This window comes from Drosophila tropicalis, unplaced genomic scaffold, assembly GCF_018151085.1.
Source record: "Drosophila tropicalis isolate 14030-0801.00 unplaced genomic scaffold, ASM1815108v1 contig_158, whole genome shotgun sequence".
In the NCBI taxonomy this organism is placed as follows: domain Eukaryota; kingdom Metazoa; phylum Arthropoda; class Insecta; order Diptera; family Drosophilidae; genus Drosophila; species Drosophila tropicalis.
Window position 1 is genome coordinate 9,972,945 of NW_027172602.1, and position 18,682 is coordinate 9,991,626.

The window sequence follows — 18,682 nt, forward strand, 5'->3', positions numbered from 1 at the left end:
AAGAAATTTTGTCTTTAAAAATATTTTTGGATTTGAAATGTCCTGTGTCAAGCAAAGATATTTTAATATGGAAATATAAGTAAAGAGATCTGTTTTGGATTGAATAAAAAAAACCTTCTATCTTGGTAAACAAGAAATTGAATTTCCTAAATGAACTACTAAGGTCTCTGTTTTTATAAGAGAAATTTGTGGTTTTCAGCGAACTCAAAGTCTCAGACTGAATTTAAAGTAAAAAAAAACTTCATTTTACTTTTAAGTGGGATTGCCATAAAAATGTTGTGCATACTTTTAGGCTTATCTGCAAACTGATTCACAGATTTATGTACAACACAAGCATTAGCAAAAATGTTTTTGTCTTGACTATTTTATTTGTATTTATTATACTAAAATATATTTATTTTTTCCACTAATGTATAGAGTTTTGAATCCACCTTAGTAATTTTTATTAAGCAAAACAAAAGGATTGATATCTTTCTCACATTTTGGCTAATTTTTCGAATATTTGAACTTAATATTTGGTTAATAATCTGGTCTGAGAAACAATCAAGTATACAAATGTATGTATGTATGTAAAAAAATGCAATAGGCTGCAAAAGTATATTATATATATGTATGTATATACGTTAAGGTATTTTTTAAAGGAGCTAAATGTTTCTATGCCAATTGCCGACATCGCAATCACTTTGTTTGGTTTACTGTTTTTGCCTCGACCACGTCGTGTTCTTTGTTTAGCGTCGCGTCGATGAAGATGATGGCCTGCCTGGCATTTGGTTGACTTGTGACTCTCTTCAAGAGCTTGTCTTGAAACGTTTCGGCTCGGGTCCGCTTGGCTCACACAGGTCTCAAGTCTCACAAGTCTTTGAGCCTCGAGTCTCTCAGGTCTTTCAGGCATACAAGTTGTGCGGCTTTAATCGCTTTGATCTTGGCGCACAAGAGTTAATTGCACGCTTGCTGCACATTCGCTGTGGATGTTGTTGCTCTTGTGGAGAGGTTCTGTGTCGTCGTCGTTGTAGTTGTTGTATCTTGCACCGGCTCAGAGCGACGAACGGCGGCAAAGTTGTGGCAATTTGTAAGATAGAAACATTGCCTGGCACGCGGTGTGGCAGCTTCAATCAAATTAATTGCTCGTTTCGTGAAACACCCTGTACAACATGAGTATATAAGCCAGACTTGTTCATACTTAACCATAAAACAAATGATTTCTTTACTCAAATTAATCAAATTTCGCCACTGAAGAAAAGTCTAAAAGTTAATAAGTGAAATACATATATACTTTTCAAGTTTCTCATTAAAATTTATTTTATTCCTATTTACACTTATTGAATAAACTTAAACAGCACTAATAGAGGGAGTGCGGGATTAGGATTACATTTAAAGCTATTAACACATATCATTTCTTAATTCATTAAAATACATGCGACTTAAAGCCATTATACGGGGGTTAAATGCTTATGTACAAGAAATTAATCATAAATTATTAGATATAGATATTAATATTTATATATTATGTAAGTATTTATATACAAAATCGAATGACTGAACGTTTTGCCTACCAGATATGTAAGTCTAACTTAAACTCTAGATTGATGGGGATTATAGACTGGCACATTGTGAAAACTAATGCCAGCATATAGAGGAGAATTCGTTATATGCATATTCTTGACATGCAGATGCTTGGTGGTGGTTGTGGCATTCATGATGGGATTACCCCCAACCAATCGACTGCGATAACTCTCGCAGGTTTTACGCGACCAGACCCACAGGCCGGTCAGTGTGCCGCCCAAGAGCTGAAAGAATACTCTCATCAGGCTGGGCCAGGCACTCAACTTGTCGGGTGGCGAGCAATCCTCCAGAGTGGAACAACTGGGCACTATGGTGGGTGGCGCACCACCGAGATCTCTGTAGAAGGCACCTAGCATGAGGCCGGCTGCCGTTGGTATGAAAAACAACAATGAGAAGATGACAAAGCGTTTACGTAACTGTGAGAAACGTTGCTGATGCTGCAAATGCAGTTGATGCTGTTGCTGCAACGAGTGCAGCGACCGCGATGCCCTCAATGTGAAATAGAGGCCCAGAAGTAGTAGGATTAATGCTGGCACCTCCACGAATCCCGGAGCCATGCACATGCCAGTCAATTCGCTGGGATGCACCTTCTCCAGCAGGAGAGCCGCTATCGGTGGCGCCAATGGTGGCACCCAGGCAAGGACATGAAATAGTCCCGAATGCTTTTCCAATGCCTCGCTTGACCATTTCTTGTGCGACGACAGATAGAAGCAGAGGGCGAATATTAGCCACCACGTGGCGGCGCATAAACTCAAATATGATGTGCTAATATATGAAGCCAAACATGGTGGCGAGAGTAGAGTGCAAACTGTGGATATCGGTTCGTAAATGGCACGACTTCTCGACTGATTGTGAAAAACTATTCTCTCCAAATAGCAGATGCTAAACAAGTTGTAGCATAGACACAGGAACAATACAGGGCGTTCTGGATAGCCAAATCGCCGCGGTTCCGCCCAGAATGTGACCAAGGCGAATAGGGTGAGAACAAAACAAATTGCCGATAGGCCCAATATAAAGCTCTCCGTTAGCTTCTTTTGCTGGCTACTATGGAAGGCATCGCGCTGGCACTGAGGTAGACATTCCTGTGCGTTTAGCGGATTGATTGTGAAATTTTGTGGACAAATGACATTATTGCTAGAGATGCTGGTGATGCTGCTTCCCGTTAGAGGATGATTTGAGTTGCCAGAGATTTGGTCAGCGGACATTTTCCAGGCCAACCAGTTGGACCAATACGGCTGAGCGGCTTGCACTCCAATCACACCGCCAGCTATGGCTGCTCCATCCTGTGTGTCCGCACGCTCCTTCTCCTGTTCCATTTCTCTCTCCTTTTCCCGCTGCTCCTCTTGTTGTGGTATCTGCATGCACAATTCATGCTTCTCCGGCTGCGGCAAGGTGTCGCAGGTCAGAAACTGTGGCCACAATTCCATCAGCTCGGGCGATGCTTGCACAGCACATTCACCTTTCACAGTTTCGCAAAGCGACTTACAGGCTGTAACTGGGCGTGGCACATCGGGCGTACAAAGCGGAAATAATGCCGAACAGAGTAAAAATCGTGCTCGACGCGAGCATCCCGATTCAATCAAAGGCAGAAATTTGGCAATCTGCAATGGGAAAGAAAGAAATCGTGATTAGGAATTTTTTATTAATTGAGACGTTTGTAAGGTTTTGGAGACTTGTGGAGAGTTTCTCAAAGGACTTTTTCTTAGGTTTGTGAAGATTTTTTTGTATTATTGATCAACTTTTTCATAAATAGGAAACTTTAAGGACTTGTGGAGACTTTCTTTAACTCTTATACAGATGGGAAACTTCTTGTGTGGAGACTTTATGTAATACAATAAATATTACAAGTACAACATGAAGGTTTTTCCGCTTTCTTTGTCGAGACTTTTCCAAGTGAATCAAATCTTATTGTTGTAGATTTTATGACCTCATAGAATTTGGAGATATTGTAGAGATTTTCTAACGGCTATTGATACCTTATCATCATTTCCCCATTAACTCAAACTCTTGGCCAACTTTAAAAACGAATTCGCATTGACTAACATTCTCTGTGTGACTATTGTTTGTTTTATTTTTTATTGTTTTTTTTTTCTTTTTTTTTTTTTATCAATTAACAACATTGTTGTATGTATTGATCTGTTGTTGTTGCTGGGTAAGAAACATGAAAGCCTTTTTGCCGCCAAATACACGTAAATATATAATTCGATTGAAATGTGCGCACAAAATAAATAAGCAAAAAGAAAAAGTGAAAAAAAAACAACGCAAAAGCAAAGTAAAAACGAAAAAAACTAAACCAAATTCTAAACAAATACAAAGTAAAAATCTCTATCCATTTACACCTGGGGGCCACCTGATCGTCGGCGTACAGTCGGTGGCTTTTGTTGTACGTGCGTTTGTACATACATACATAGCTTTTATGTCGATAATTTTATCTAATAAAATTGCCATAAAAATGGGTCTTAGGGTTGGGTTTCTCACTGTATTGGTGAGTGAGTGAGTGAGTGTGTCTGTCTGTCTGTGTCTCTGTGTGTGATTTTGTTGATTATACTAGTTTCTTTGTCCATTTGCCGACTAAAAGCAAATGAATTGCAACTGTTTTGTCCGGCTTGATCTAATGTGATGTGATCATATCTTTTGGGCGTTAATTTTCACACATGTTCGCGTGCATTATTTGTACTCAATGTAGTCATTGTTCAATGGATAATTAATTGTCAATTATTTTCCAATCCCAAATTGCTTCTCTATGTAAGGCAGCAGTTTAAGCAGATCATGCCAAAGATCATCAGATGATGATGGCAAAAAAAATGCTCTCTGGGTCCGGCATTCGCCATTGTCCATCATCGTCCATCATCATCAAAGGATGACGAACTTTTGGCAAAAAAAAAAAGGAAAAAATTTATGAGTTTGTGGAATTTGTAGACAAGTCAACAAAAAACCACAAAAAAAAAAAAGACAAAGACAAACACTAAGCAAAAAAAAAGAAGACTTGGATTTTCAGTCTCTTCCTTTTTTTTTTGGCATTAAAAATGATTAAGAAACCTTTTCTCAGGAACCAAGAACCAAAAACTGATCTTATTCAGTTTTAAGGAGATCATAAGAGATGGGCACGTGAGGGATTTCGTGATGAAAATTTGCAAAGTAAGGACAGTCAATGGTCTTACAATTGGTTGAACTTGATATTGTTAGGACTTGAATGACATTTTTAAGTTTTTTCAAGATTTTAATATAGTAAACAATTATGAGAATTTGCACTGCAAATCAATACGATAGAAATAATCACGCAGGAAACACGCAATCATCACTAACTTAGTAGATTGGTAAAATATGGTTACGTTTGGGCTCTGATCTGGTCCTAAAGTTGATCCTCATTCGCTGGATGGACGGATGGATGGATGGATGGATGGTCCCCAAAGCAGGGACGATGACTTTGACATGGATTTGATGTGGCCGCCGTCAATGAAATTGACAGGCAATGCCCGGTTCCAAGTTCAGTTCAGATTGGCTTTTGTTGTCGTTGTATTGCTTCTGCTAACAGTAACCGAATTGTTGTGTAATTAAGGCACATTAAGGCCAGCAAAAGGCCGCAACGTTACGGCAGAGAAAGATAGAGAGAGGGGGAAGGGAGAGAAAAATGGAGAATCGGCGGCCCATCTCAAACGTAAAGCATTAGACACGCGATTCTTGACGGTTTTTTCGGGTTTTTGGTTTGGGTTTGGGTTTCTTTTTCGTTGTTTTTCTGTTTCCACACAAATTTTGTACGCATCGCCTCTCTATGGCTTGAAGCAATAATAATTTAATGATGCAGCAAGTGAACCTCATCATCATTATGATGAAAATCATCATCATCATCAGCAAGTTCGTAAACAAAAATGAAAACTTTTCAGCCAAATAGACATGTGAGTTGTTTGTTGGCAACAGTTTCTAGCCATTTGCCAAGTGTCTAAAATGTTTTATTAATGCGCCAAAAGGCCATTATCATCATCCTGATCATCATTATCTTCATCGTCATCGTCATCGACATCGTAATGATGATTTTCATTGGCTTGTATCATTATGAGCCGACCTCAACGAATGCAATCTGCCATGCTTTGGGCATTCTTTTCATTTCTTTTTTCGTCTTCTGCAAAGTCTGCAATTCCCTTTGTATATAGATACATACATACATGTATGCCGGGACACACCCGATCAACTGAATAAAAGGAAACAAGAAAAACATTATCATCCTACAGCTTTTTTTTTTTTTTGGCTTACTCACATCTTTAACCTCGAACTTGGCACAAATTAAAAAAGTAATCGCACTTGAATTCTCTTACCTTGTTTAGATTCCAAATATCAGCTAGTATAACATTTCAGTTTGATATCTCTGCGACTTATGCTTAATTAGTTTCAAACAAAAAGAAGAAAAAAGTTCGTTTTGGGGCATTTTGGCCTTCAGTTTCGGTTTTGGTTTGGTTTGGCTTCGCAGCAGGTTTCACACATTCCCATTCCCACTCCCATTCCCGTTCCCATCCATCCACTCCATTGCCCCTTCGTTCGATGTTCACAATTCAATTACAAGGCATAGGAATAGATCGAGTTGACACCTATGTATGTAGACCCGTACAACATCAACATAATGTTTCTTTCGATTTTTGTGATTAATGATTTTGTATGCGTTGTGAATGTAAAGTTAAATTCAAAGTCGAAGGTGACCACTTTGAAAAAACATTTTGGAAAGGCAAACGAAATTGATCGGAAAGTACAAGACAAAAAGAAACTACATACATAGTTAATGTCTTTCATTAGAGGTAGGTATATACACACGATTGTAGTTTAACCATCGGTTATTTCAATGGATAAAGCTTGACTAAGAATAAATCTATAATCAGAATAAGAATATATGTGAACTGGTATCAACAACTACGTTAATGCTCTCACATATGTAGATAGTCATGTCTTTTATTTGATTCAGTTAGCCATTGCCTCTGTTGATTCACATTGACAGCTTCATTTTTGGGCATGCTCAAATGTTATGGTTGGTCTACCATATACCATATACCATATACCATACTTTATACCAAATGCCATATGCCATATGGACGACAGACAGAGACAAGCACAGAAATTGAGAGAGGAACAGTCAAACCCGTAGTCAACCCGTGTCGGCATTCATCAAAGGCAATTGAATTTAATTTTTTGCTGTTTTGTTTTTTTTTTTTTTCAATTAGTTGTGCTTGGATTACTGTCACCGCCTGAACTGAACTTTTTGTATCTCAATCGTCCAAAGGCTTCACAGATGATAATTTGCATAATTAAAAGATGTTTGAGAAAATTATGCCATGATAAATCGACGCCTAAAAAACTTAAAAAAAAAAAACGAAACGAAACGGAAAAGAAAGATGATATCATAGCAAAAAAAACCAAAACAAAAACAAAGGAATACATACATAACAGGGAAAAAAACAAACCTAAATACAAAATGCAAGAAGATATATGTATGTATGTTTGCAGGCCGGTTACTGATATAGATCAAATGATGATCGCGAAACTTGTAGTTGGAATTAAAGTATTTATGGGAAGAGAAGGCTGAGGAGGGGGCAGCAGCAATGACTGCTGTCGAACTGTCGTCGATGTCGTCTCAGTCTCACAATTAATTGACATTTTGACTCGCAATGATTGTCATTCAAAAGGCCAGGCCAAGAAGAAGAAGAAGAAGAAAAAACGCCAAGTCAAAGCCAAAGTCAGAGCCAGGCTAAAGCCAGGCTGAACATTGCATCGATCGGCAGTCAGGAATGCTTTAAAAAGAGAAAAAGCCGCACACACACACACACACACACATACCAATCTAGAGAGCTTAGTTTCTTGTAGTTTCTTCATCCTTCTAGTTCTCCCTACATATAAATTGTGTCTTCTTTTTTTTGGTATTTTTTTGTAAGCTGGTTTTGAGTTGACTCCAGTTGCAAGGGTCTGCTACCTATCCAGCAGTTGCAGTTTTGGTGAATTTGTTTTAATCCATTGATTATGACGAATATGAGAGGATACAATCTAGTGTGGAGTTTTTGTTTCCTGGGCATCATTATCTTTTGGATAATTTCACTTAATCGCCTTTAGTCGAGGACAATTGCGAAAAAAACGGGGAACTCAAAAGGATGCCATGCCAAATTATGTCACTTCTTTTGAGGCCAAATGAGAATATTCCTCATCATCATCATCATCGTCATTATCATCCTCAGAGCCTCTCGGCTTGAGCTCCAGTCTTAGCATTAATTTTCAGCTTCAAAAGAAATGGCAATTCACGCAATCGCAAGGCTCGTCGCAGTTCAATTAACTTAATTGCCATGTAATTACCAACAGCAACAATACTAGCAACAGCAACAGCAACAACAACAAGTTCCACAGCATCCTGACGCTGCTGGTGCTCCAAGAAGACCATAGATTAAACTTGGTCGTACTTATTCATACCCTACATGTCACTTTCATGAAACATTTTTCCTCTATCAATCTAATCAACTGCTTAGCATGACCACAAGAAATTTCTAAAATGATTTCAATGGAATCTTTTATAATACAATGATAGATTTATATATATAACTATATATCCAAGTCCACTTCATAGAACATAGCTTGATTGATTCTAAACACTTATATATGCTTGTACGTATATACCCCTCTCTTGGCTTAGGGTATAAAAACAAAAGACTCAAAACACAAACCTGCTGAGGCTGCGGCTGCTGGTTTTTTTTTTCTCTCTGCCTTTTTTTTTGTCTTCGTTTTTTTTTTAGTTGTCTGTTGTTGTTTTTGCTGCCCATTCGGCTCCGTTTTGTGGCTCTGACTCTGACATTCCTTGGGCTGTGGCTCTGGCTCTGCCGCATCTGTGCCTCTCTCCTCTATCGCCTCCTGCTCTTTGCCCTAATCTTCACTTTTCATCTGCTTTGGCCGCTTGGCCCAGGCATTTGAAAAACGTTGCCTGCGTGTTTCGAGTATTTGCCATTTCTTAGCTTGATAAACTCATACATCTATAGACACACACATGTGTATACCCTATAAAAATAAAGTGTTATCCTAATATCCCATAATTTTTACTTTTATGTTGTAAAAAAAATTACTTTTGGAGAGCATATTCATATTTTTTTCTTTATGAGAATTCCCTTAGAAACTGTGACCACATTTTTTTGCAATCTTAAACTTCTAGCCAATTGCTAAGGTTGGTCAATAGGCACCTAAGTACTAATTGAAAACAAAAGGTTTGATGAAAACCTAAAAAGGTCACTAAATCATCAAAGTTTTAAACAATTCCTAGGTTTCAGTGTACCTATGTACACTCATGGCCAGTTTAATAGGTGTGACCCTGAGGATTGGAAAGGATTATGGCAAGTCCTACCATCAGAAAGTTGATTTTCTAAGCCTCCTAATACTATTTATGCCTACTTTTCCTTTTTCTTTTATCCCATTTTTAATAATATCAACATTTAATATTCAGTCTTTGTCTTGGATTCAGCTAATGTCCAAAAAGTCAGGCCAGAAACCACAATTGAATTCGACTACGAAAAATTGAAATATCTTTGGCCTCTGGCGCTAGTCCAAAGATAAGGTTTCGCTTTTTGTTGTTGTTGATGTTGCTATTGTTGTTGTTGTTCTTATCAAAATGCCGCCAGTGGATTAAGTTTGGATGAGTTTTTTTCCCCCAAAGTAAACACATTAGGTTTACGTTATTTTTTTTTTTGCGTTTCGTTTATCAGTTCAGTTCAATGATAACGAAGTAAAACTATCGAAACTAGCAAATTTTTATAAAACTTAAGGTCTGATGGTTTCAAATGAAATGAAATGTAAAAGTTTTGCTTGTAATTTTGATGTAAAGTTTTGAAAAACTTTCCGAAATGTTGGAAAATGTTGATATTTGTAGTCTTAAAGTAGAGATGGAAGGTCCAACTGACTTATTGCCAATTTGGTCTGTAAAGCTATTAGAATGACTCCTTCAAAGTCTTTTGGAAATGTGTGTGATTGTGTGTGTGTGTGTGTATTTTGTAAGTGGACATTTATCATGCATTTAAATCGTACATACACACACACATATGTACATATATGTATATTTATTGTTTCTTCCAACATTTAGTGTTTTAGTATTTTTATGTTTGCTTAGTAATCTGTCATATTTAAGAGCCTAAATCCCAGCCAGACAGACAGAAAGACATGAGGAGAGTGTGCTCGTACATGGTGGTGTGGTGAGGTGGGGTGGGTTGGTGTTGGAGTTGGGAGGCACACCTCTGTTGACTTGTGAGGCAAAGCGAATGCATTTCGAACCATGAACATATTTTCTTTATCAGACAAAAACCGTCCGATGCGTCGGCAATATATGTGAGACAAACAAAAAATGTTGACTAACGACAAACCAGAGTTTTTAACCTATGCTCATTGGCTGTCCCACTTGCTCTCATTTGTCTCTATGTATGTATGTATCTGTGCGCCACGTGGAATTCTAAAATACACAAGTGACAGGGACAGGCCAAGGGGTAGGAGGAGTTGAGGCAAAGGAAGGAATGAAGAGGCTCTCTATTTGGTTTCATGTTTGCCCATTTTGCCGACAAAGTGGCTCGTCAAGCTACAATTACAAGCAAATTAATTGAATATGTGTGACCGCACCACCAGAACCAAAACCAGAACCACCGCCAAAACCGCTGCCGCTCCACCTCCTGCCCCAGTCACTCCATTATCAATCTCCACTCCAATGACACTATCTTAACCACTTCTCTTGGCGCTAAATAACCTACAGAAGAATCATTCTACTTTAAGATCTAATTGTAAGATCGAACTCTCTCTAAAGAGATCTTGAGGATAGATAAAACAGCCTGAAGAGCATCCTCAATAGCAATTGAGATACTCTTAGAGAATCGGCGACTATACTCTTGTTGGAGTTACGGATAGAAGTGATCATCGGTGGCTTAATCTTTGGCGATAAAACCACCTTTCGAATGATTTTCCATATTTAGTTTGAATATTGACGAAAATGCAACGCAAACAAATTAGTCTCAACATCATCATCGTCACCATCATGATCATAATGATCATTGTGCATCCATGGTGTTTGGCTTTTTCTTCTTCCATAAACAAAATGACAAAGAAAAGCAAAAAGGGAAAACTGAAAGAAGAAAGACATGCCGCTTGCTGTAAAAGATTGAAGATTGTAGGCAGAAATGGAGACAGCCAGAGAGGTAGGGGCGGGGAGTAAAAAGCAAGAATGGAACAACATCGGAGGTGGAGTACCTACAAAAAAAAAAAAGAGAAAGAGAAGAAGATGAAGAAGGGGGCAGGGCTCCGGCCAAATGTGCGAAGCATGGAAAAACGAAACGATGTCGGCCTTTTTTTCTTTAGACAATGACGTTGCGGGCTGCTGCTGCTGCTCCGGCGGCTGCACCAAAAGTCCATTAACACCTTTTGCCTTCTATTTCTTTTTCCTTCTCCTACTCTCTTCTTCTGCTTCTCTGTCTGACTGTCTGTCGGATCGTTTGAGAACATCTCTTTGCCCACACGACTACTACTCAATGATGGTCATCGCGACGCCTTGCCCAAAAAACAAAAAACTGAATAGACCAAAAACAACAACAACAAAAAAACCGACTCCATACCGCAATTTGACTTTATCTTTTAGGCTAACCAAATTCCAGTTGGTCTTCGTCTCGTGACCCTCACCCTCTCATCAGCCTGGCTTTTCAAAGAGATTTTCATTGTATACCGTTGATATTTGGTTTTATATCGTCATAAAATCTGAAATTTCATTTACGCTTTTCCGATTCCATTCCATTTGTTTAGATAAAAGCAGATGAAGAAAAAAACTAACTCAACTTCTTTCAAGTGGCTTCAAACAAAAATTTCATTGAAACTAGTGGAAGGAAAAAAATACTTGTGGATCGGAAGCTGGAAAAGCACACACAAAAAGATGAAAAGAATCATCAAACGACATCAAAGTAAAAGAAAGACGAAGAAAAAGAAAGCAAACAAAAAGTTTGCTCGCTAAACCTAAATAAAACAACTTTATCCCATCTTAAAATGATCTGATAGTGAGTACCAAATTGTTTAAAAAATTACAAAATTCTGTTGACTCTGCTTTTTTGTTTTTAGCTTAAACTTCATTATGGCTAATAACAAATTGAAGTTCTTTAATGGCCAGGAGTACTTCATACATATGTATGTATATAGATAGCTCAGAATAGATAAGTTTTAGTATTTTCATCAACTTCTTTCAGTAAATAGGCATTTTAGTTCTGGACTTTGGAAAACATTCTTGGTTTAAAAATAAAAAAAAAACTCCCCCCAACGAAGTAAAGTGATTTTTCAAGTGTGTTTTTTTTTTTTTTTTTGATTTTGCGTTTCTACGTCGTTTTTATGTCATCTTTTCGTTTCGTTTTGCTTCTTTATGTTTATCACTTTTATCTGAAATGTCAACATTTCATTGCTGATATCAGCAGGAACACTTGGAGCAGAGAGAAAAGAGTTGTAGTATGTTCTATTTTACATTGAAAAGCAATTAGATGTTCCGCCCCCTCTTCTTGAAGAAGAATGCTTAGCATTTTCTTGTCGCCGAGATATGTATGAGGACTTCCTTTAATGGAAATGAAGAAAGCAAACACGCACAATCGGTGGAGCGAAAGACAGAGACAGGGACAGGGACAGAGGAGGAGAGAAAGCAAGAGACAAGGTTAAGGTTCAGGTAGAAAGGCAGTGGGTATAACATATAGCTTACTATATTTCACCTCCTATCTGCATAATATCTTAAAACTTTATTTCACAAAAACCTTTTTTTCTCTCTCTCTCTCTCTTGTTTGGCACGTAAATTGTTAACAATTCATTTTTTTTTTTTTTTATGGGACATAACAAGTTGTGGGCAAGAGTTTATCGCTAAATTTACTATATATACATATATAGTGGTTGTTGTTGTTGTTTTTGTATGTACCTGAAGTTCAGCTTCCAGCTGATTGGTATGTCCAGCCAAATTGGGTAATGCGGTCATATTGTAGCCCAATCCTTGGCAGGCCGAGACCGCAATTCGTTGGCATTGTAATCCATTCGAATTGGCCATCAGCTGTTGGCCATTGAGGCTGGTGCTACCGCCAATATTGTTGTTGCTGCTTCTGCTGCCAGTTGATTGTAGAACAATTCCAACTATTATTAACACAAACATTTCCAGGCACGGATTAGACATTTTTTAGCATTTAATTGGGCCTGTTCATATTGCTGGGGTTAATCATTTATTCATATCACTTATCACGCGAAACAATATATTAACAACAACAATAAAAATATAAAAAAAACAATCAACAACAATCCAATTATGTAGTTTCGGCAGAAATGTTTTTTTTTTTTTTGCCGGGTTTCTTCAATTTGTATATTCAATTTGCCCAGCAGGTTGAAATATGAAAACAAAATGATTTGTATCTTTAAGTAAAACGTTTTCGTTTTTGGTCAAAACTGTTTTTCAATTCTTTCGATCTTTTCAAATAGCAAGACGATTCGATAAGCGAGCGACCGCCGAACCGCTCAGCCACAAAATGAAAACAACACTGAACAAAATTCATTTGGAATACGAGAATTTCAAATTATCGCAACAGCAAACCGGTTCTCAGCACCTCTCTGTTATGTTAACTACCGGGACTTCTGTTAAGTGCCAGCCACCTGTTAAGTTTCTGTTATTGTGGCTCAGAAAGAAATAACGAACCAACGATCAGTTTGATAAATGTACAAAGAATTCTTCATATGTTTGAAAATTACATTTTCTTATTAATTTATATACCATATTAAACACTACTCAAAATACAATTTCCAATTAACCGCAGCCCAATGTAAACAGACTGTTAGCAATAACAGTCTAACAGTCGCCGCCAATTTTGAAAATTTGCCTCAAGAGAAGCATGGCCAATTGTTATCTTATTGGAATGAATGTATGTATATTTTTTAGTTTATATTATTTCACAATTAATTTTATTTAATGGTAATTTTAATTTTTGCACCCATTAATTCCTTAGTTCTTAGTCGATCAACAATGACCGGTAATCACTTAAGAAATCCCAGGTGAACAATACGATGGCGTTTCATCTATATTGACGGTGGAAATTTGAGCCACAGTCCGATGATGACGGATCCGACCGCAAATACAAACAACCAACTGAGAGTGAATGGAGGTGTGGGTGCAGGGAAGGGAGCATGAGGCCGGGAGAACTGAAGAGAACTGGAACTGGAACTGCAACTGCTCACTCGACCTCCATGGGACGGCATCGGCTTCGCTTGTCGGCAAATCTTTGATGTGTGCTTTGATTTCCGGCAGGGAGATAAGATTCCCCCACTCAATCGCTTCGACATCGTCTCCTCTTCCTCTACGTCTTTCTTTATTGGCGTTTGCCTTTCTCCTTTATCTGAGTTTTCAACTTCTGGTGGAACGAATTGCAGCGCAAATTTGCACTAGCAAATAAAGTTGAGCCCCAGCCAAAGATCGTTTCCCACACCTCACCTCGCATTTATGCTCACCTGTTTTCACCTCGACCCATGGGTGTGCGTGTGCGGGTGTCTATTGTTGTTGTATCTCTAATCTCTAGATGTTCTTAAGCCATACGCTCAATTGCTAGCCAAAATTGTAGCGCACTTCCTTAGGTTATTATATACTTTTTCTTGGTTTTTTCAAGTGCCCAATAAAAAAATAAAAAAGAAAAGAGATCTCTTTCAATTGTCATCGAGGGCTTAAGACCCATGTAAGCCTAAACAAAAGAGAAAGATATGAAGAGAAGAATATAAGGGCCATGGCCAGGGGCAGGGGCAAGAGCAGGGGAGGGGCTTTAAACGATCTCGTTTGTTTTTTTTTTTTGTATTGTTTGTTTTCATTTGATTTTACTCAACCGAAAATCTGCCAAGTTGTTTGAACTTGAAGCGCACATTAAAGAAAAAAAATATACATAGGAATATATACAAATATAAGGTATATGTTTGTTTGTATATATTTATCATCAAAGAGATGGCAAATGGTTATACCCCGCCTTCAAATCACAATACTCCATCCAGGTGTATGTGAATGAGTGTGTGTGTATGAGTGTGTGTGTGTGTATCTATGTGTATAATAGCTAATGTAAGCATTCGCACTTGCCCTACTCATCAAAGAACACGGGAACGATCTTTTGTTTGCTTCTACATCAGATGCATTAGTGTGTGTGTGTGTGTATAAGTGGAAAACGGGTGAGTGTGGCTCTTAAGTGCTATCCCCTGGAACTACGGATTTCATTTACGCGTCCTCATTTTAAGCCTAATAAAAAATGAAATAGATGAGAATTTATTACTTTAAAACCAGAACAGGGGAAATATACTTCTTATAGCATACTTCAAGGCGGCCTTAATACCAAATATGCAAAAATGACTGACGTTTCTTACATAAACTGTTACTTAAGGCTGTTCCGCAAATGATGAAATCCGTTTATTTTTATGTATATCCCTTTGTTATAAGTGAACTACAAACTGAGACAAATTCTATCACTTTGTCCAATCCATGCAGGTTAGAGTCCTGACTTCAACGCATGAATAGACGTCGCAATTCCATTCAAAGTCTTTGTTTTAGCTGATTAACCTACTCATGTCACCGGTTTGGATCATGTTTTAAAAATATTGAATGCTTGTCATTACGAGTACTTATTGACATTCACCTCATCTTGTGTACATATTAAAATCTACATACATACAAATGTACATACTATGTATATGCCCCCTTCGACTCGCCCGTTTCTTCATCTCCATTGTGATCAATGCTGGGAGGCGAAGACCAAGTTGCTGGATGTGGGGATATGTGCACCATTAACTAGTTTTCTGGTCGGCTGATTTCAAAAGGCTCTTTATTAATCTCTGGTACTTGTGTTTTAGTATTTATGTATACCCTGTATGTATGACAAAAAGGAGAAGAGGTGTTTTAAATAACTACTAAATAAATAATAATAGTTTTCAAGTAACATTGATAGAGTCCTCGAGCCAACTTTCGTTTCGTAACTTTAATAGTTGAGCTATAAATTTAGGTGAATACTTTACACAACCCAGATTTACTTTCATTATGGAAACATTTTCATTATGCTCTCTGATATTAATATGATTGCTGCTTCTATAGCCCAATGGATATGTTGAATGGGCAAGGGTATATTATCTACGGCATACATACGTCAATGATTGGCCTGCCCCATTGGTTTTAAATATGTTTTGAGTGGTGCTTCAATAGTTGGAGGCATGCTTCAAGTTTGCCGCCGTCACGAATTGCCACACTAAAAAAAAAAAAACTAAAAAAAGGAAGAAAAAATAACAACAAGAGGAGACCACCAGATGGAGATGATGATAGAGATTGAGATGCAGATGGAAGAGAGATGCATTAGGGTACTCCCATGGATGGTATGGATAGACAGGAGGCAATAGCTCCGCTCCCACACCGCCACTTCCCTCCCCCACCATGTAATATGACCCAGCGGGCGATTTTCTTTGTGTCTTTTCAAGCAAATTTCTACGGCTTCTGCTGCAAGAATGTGGGTGGGTAGAGGGGGATCAGTGAGGCAGGCAAAACATGTGAACTAACTCAACACAAAAGTTCTAATATTACTCTTCAACTTGTGGGGGTTTGAAGGGGGGCTTGGGGTGGTTAAGGGTGTGTGTCCGGGATTAACAATAGCAATGTACATAAATCCCATTTAAGGCTTTACACACTTAAATGATTTTCTTTTTATTGATTTTCCTATTCACATTCCATTACATTTACCCAAACTTTTCGAATCTTACAGATCCTGTCAGACTAACAAAACTCGAATGCCCTTGAATCAATTAACTAAAAATTCTACTCAAAGTAAATATTTTTGTTTTAGTAAAAAATGGCCAATCCTGCGTAGGTGCTATAGTCTTTGAAACGATCTGAACAATCTGATTATACCGATGGCAAAAATCAGCTTTCATTTGCTTTTCGTCTTTAGATAAGCAAATGAAATGTTGAACACTATCGACACACATGACTTGAACGAATTTCAACGAATTGTACTGACATTTATTAACCCTTAAGAGGTGCTAAAACGTTGCCCAAAAGAACAAAGTAAAAAAATACCTATTTCCATTCCACGAAAATTAAAATTTTTAAGTTGCAATTTCTAGAAATCGGAAATAGTAGTTAGTTTTTCAGAAATATTTTCCAAAAATTATAGCTGAATGAATGTTACGAGTTAATTATGAAAAACTTAAACGAATCTCAAATTAATGTAGTCTATAATAACTCAGAGGGTTTCTTTTGGTTTTTGAAATTGAATTTCAATAATTCTTTATATAAAGTTTTCTTACTTTCTGTATAAACTTAAATTTTACTCGTCATTGAAGGGTTAAAATGAGGATAATCCTCCACCTCTCTTGCTCACTGAAGCGTTTCTTGGTTCGGCTGGTATCTCGGCCAAAGTGGAAATGTGTGTAGGCTCAAAACCTGACTGACTGACTAACTGACTGACTGACTCTGGGCTGGTCTCTGGCTCTCAGTCGTCGATTGAGTTTGCCCCCGCACAAATATCTTACATCTTACCCCAATCCTTATCCTTTAGCCAGCCAAGTCAGCGAGATGCCAAAGTGCATCAAGCACTAAAATGCAGAAAATTGAAACAGGCTTTTAATGAAATGAAAATGCCGCCGCCGTCGCCGTTTGCCGCGCCATATGATCATCATGATGATAACGATGATGATGATGATGATGTTAATGGAGAAGGAGCTTGAAGCTTCAACCTGGAGTTAAAGATGAAGAAGAGCGCGCAAGAATAACAACAAAAAACACAGACCGGGATTAACTTAACTGTGTGCAGTCTTTTCTATACTCTTACAATGGGGTATATAGTTTATTAATTCGAAATAAGTACATAGTTGGGCATTCTCTCATTGTAGAAAGGGTATACCAAACCAAAAAAAAAATATATATATACATATATATATTGTATGTGTATTTGTATATAAAAAATAAGAACACAAAGAGTCAATTAATTAGTAGATGGAGCCACATGATTATGGCTATATTAACATTGCCGCCGAGTCTCGAACTGGCCACTGGGGATGGGAGGATGGGATGGCGACTTGCTTGAATTGGTCTGCCAAGTAAAAGACCCAACGATAAGGCAAAGACATCGGTGACAGAAACAAAGAAAGAGAAAGAGAGAGACAGAGACAGAGAGAGGTAGGCCGAACTAACAGCTGCCTGGAAGCGAGAGGCATCATTAAATGATAACCAAAATGGACAGCGGCGTCAGCTAAAGTCAATGATAAGACCACAAAACCATTCAAATGGACCGACAGCACAAGGAGACAGATAACAAGTGGAGGAATACAAGAGAGAGATGGACAGAGTGAGAGAGACGGACGATCAGGTAAAGAAAGGACCATGTTGCAAAACCACACAAAAGCAATCCTTTAAGGACTTTAGGCAATGTCGAATAAAATGCAGCTCACTGTTGTAATTGTAGAGGAAATTTAACGGCATTTGTAAAAGAAAAATGTTTATTGTTTTCTTTGGAAAGCAATTCATGTGGGATGGGAATGGGTAACCATTTATGATTCATTTCTGTACAACAACCGATGATTCAAAATTTGGCATCATAAATGGATATCAAAGCTATGCATAATGGAGAGAATAGGAAGATTGTAATGAATATAAAAGGGTCTATAGTAAATCCATGGAATTGGTTTACGTCTTCTGCGAAATATTCATTACAGCAAATTTGTAAAGGCAATCGAAGAAGACGACCCCAAGCAGACGCCAATAGCCAAGGTCCAAGCCACTAAAATGCAACATCCGCAGACACCGGCAATGCGACGAGTCTGTGTATCTAAAGACCCGGTAGTCTGCAGGCTGACTTGGCTTTTATTAATACCCTGTGGTACAATGAAATTGGGTATATTGCTTAGAACAACAACTCTTAATTTCCTTTCTAGTACTTTACAACACTTTCTTACATATGTGACTTAAAACATTTATATATAGGATCCACGCTTGGTTAGGGTAGGGGCAATTCCATCATGGCCAAGAGTTTTGCCCGTTCCTCTCTGATTTCTTTTTTTGCCTTTTGCTTTGCAGTTTTTATGCGAAATTATCTTTGGTGTTATTATGCATTATGGG

General features: G+C 37.9%; 1 protein-coding gene across 1 annotated transcript; it reads right to left on the minus strand.

Annotated features, from left to right (window-relative positions):
• Positions 1–1,273: 1,273 nt before the first annotated feature.
• fz3 (frizzled 3) lies at positions 1,274–13,054 on the minus strand. The gene is made up of 2 exons (XM_068302819.1): positions 12,491–13,054; positions 1,274–3,164 (listed from the first exon to the last, which is right to left on the minus strand). Exons 1-2 carry the CDS (start codon positions 12,737–12,739, stop codon positions 1,572–1,574), a joined length of 1,842 nt encoding a protein of 613 aa, XP_068158920.1. The 5' UTR covers positions 12,740–13,054; the 3' UTR covers positions 1,274–1,571.
• Positions 13,055–18,682: the final 5,628 nt, after the last annotated feature.

Coding starts and splice junctions, on each gene's coding strand:
- fz3 (XM_068302819.1), bottom strand. CDS start 12,739: ATGTCTAATCCGTGCCTGGAAATGTTTGTGTTAATAATAGTTGGAATT. Junction 3,165..12,490: donor AGCTGGAAGCTGAACTTCAG/GTACATACAAAA, acceptor TTCCCATTGCAG/ATTGCCAAATTTCTGCCTTT.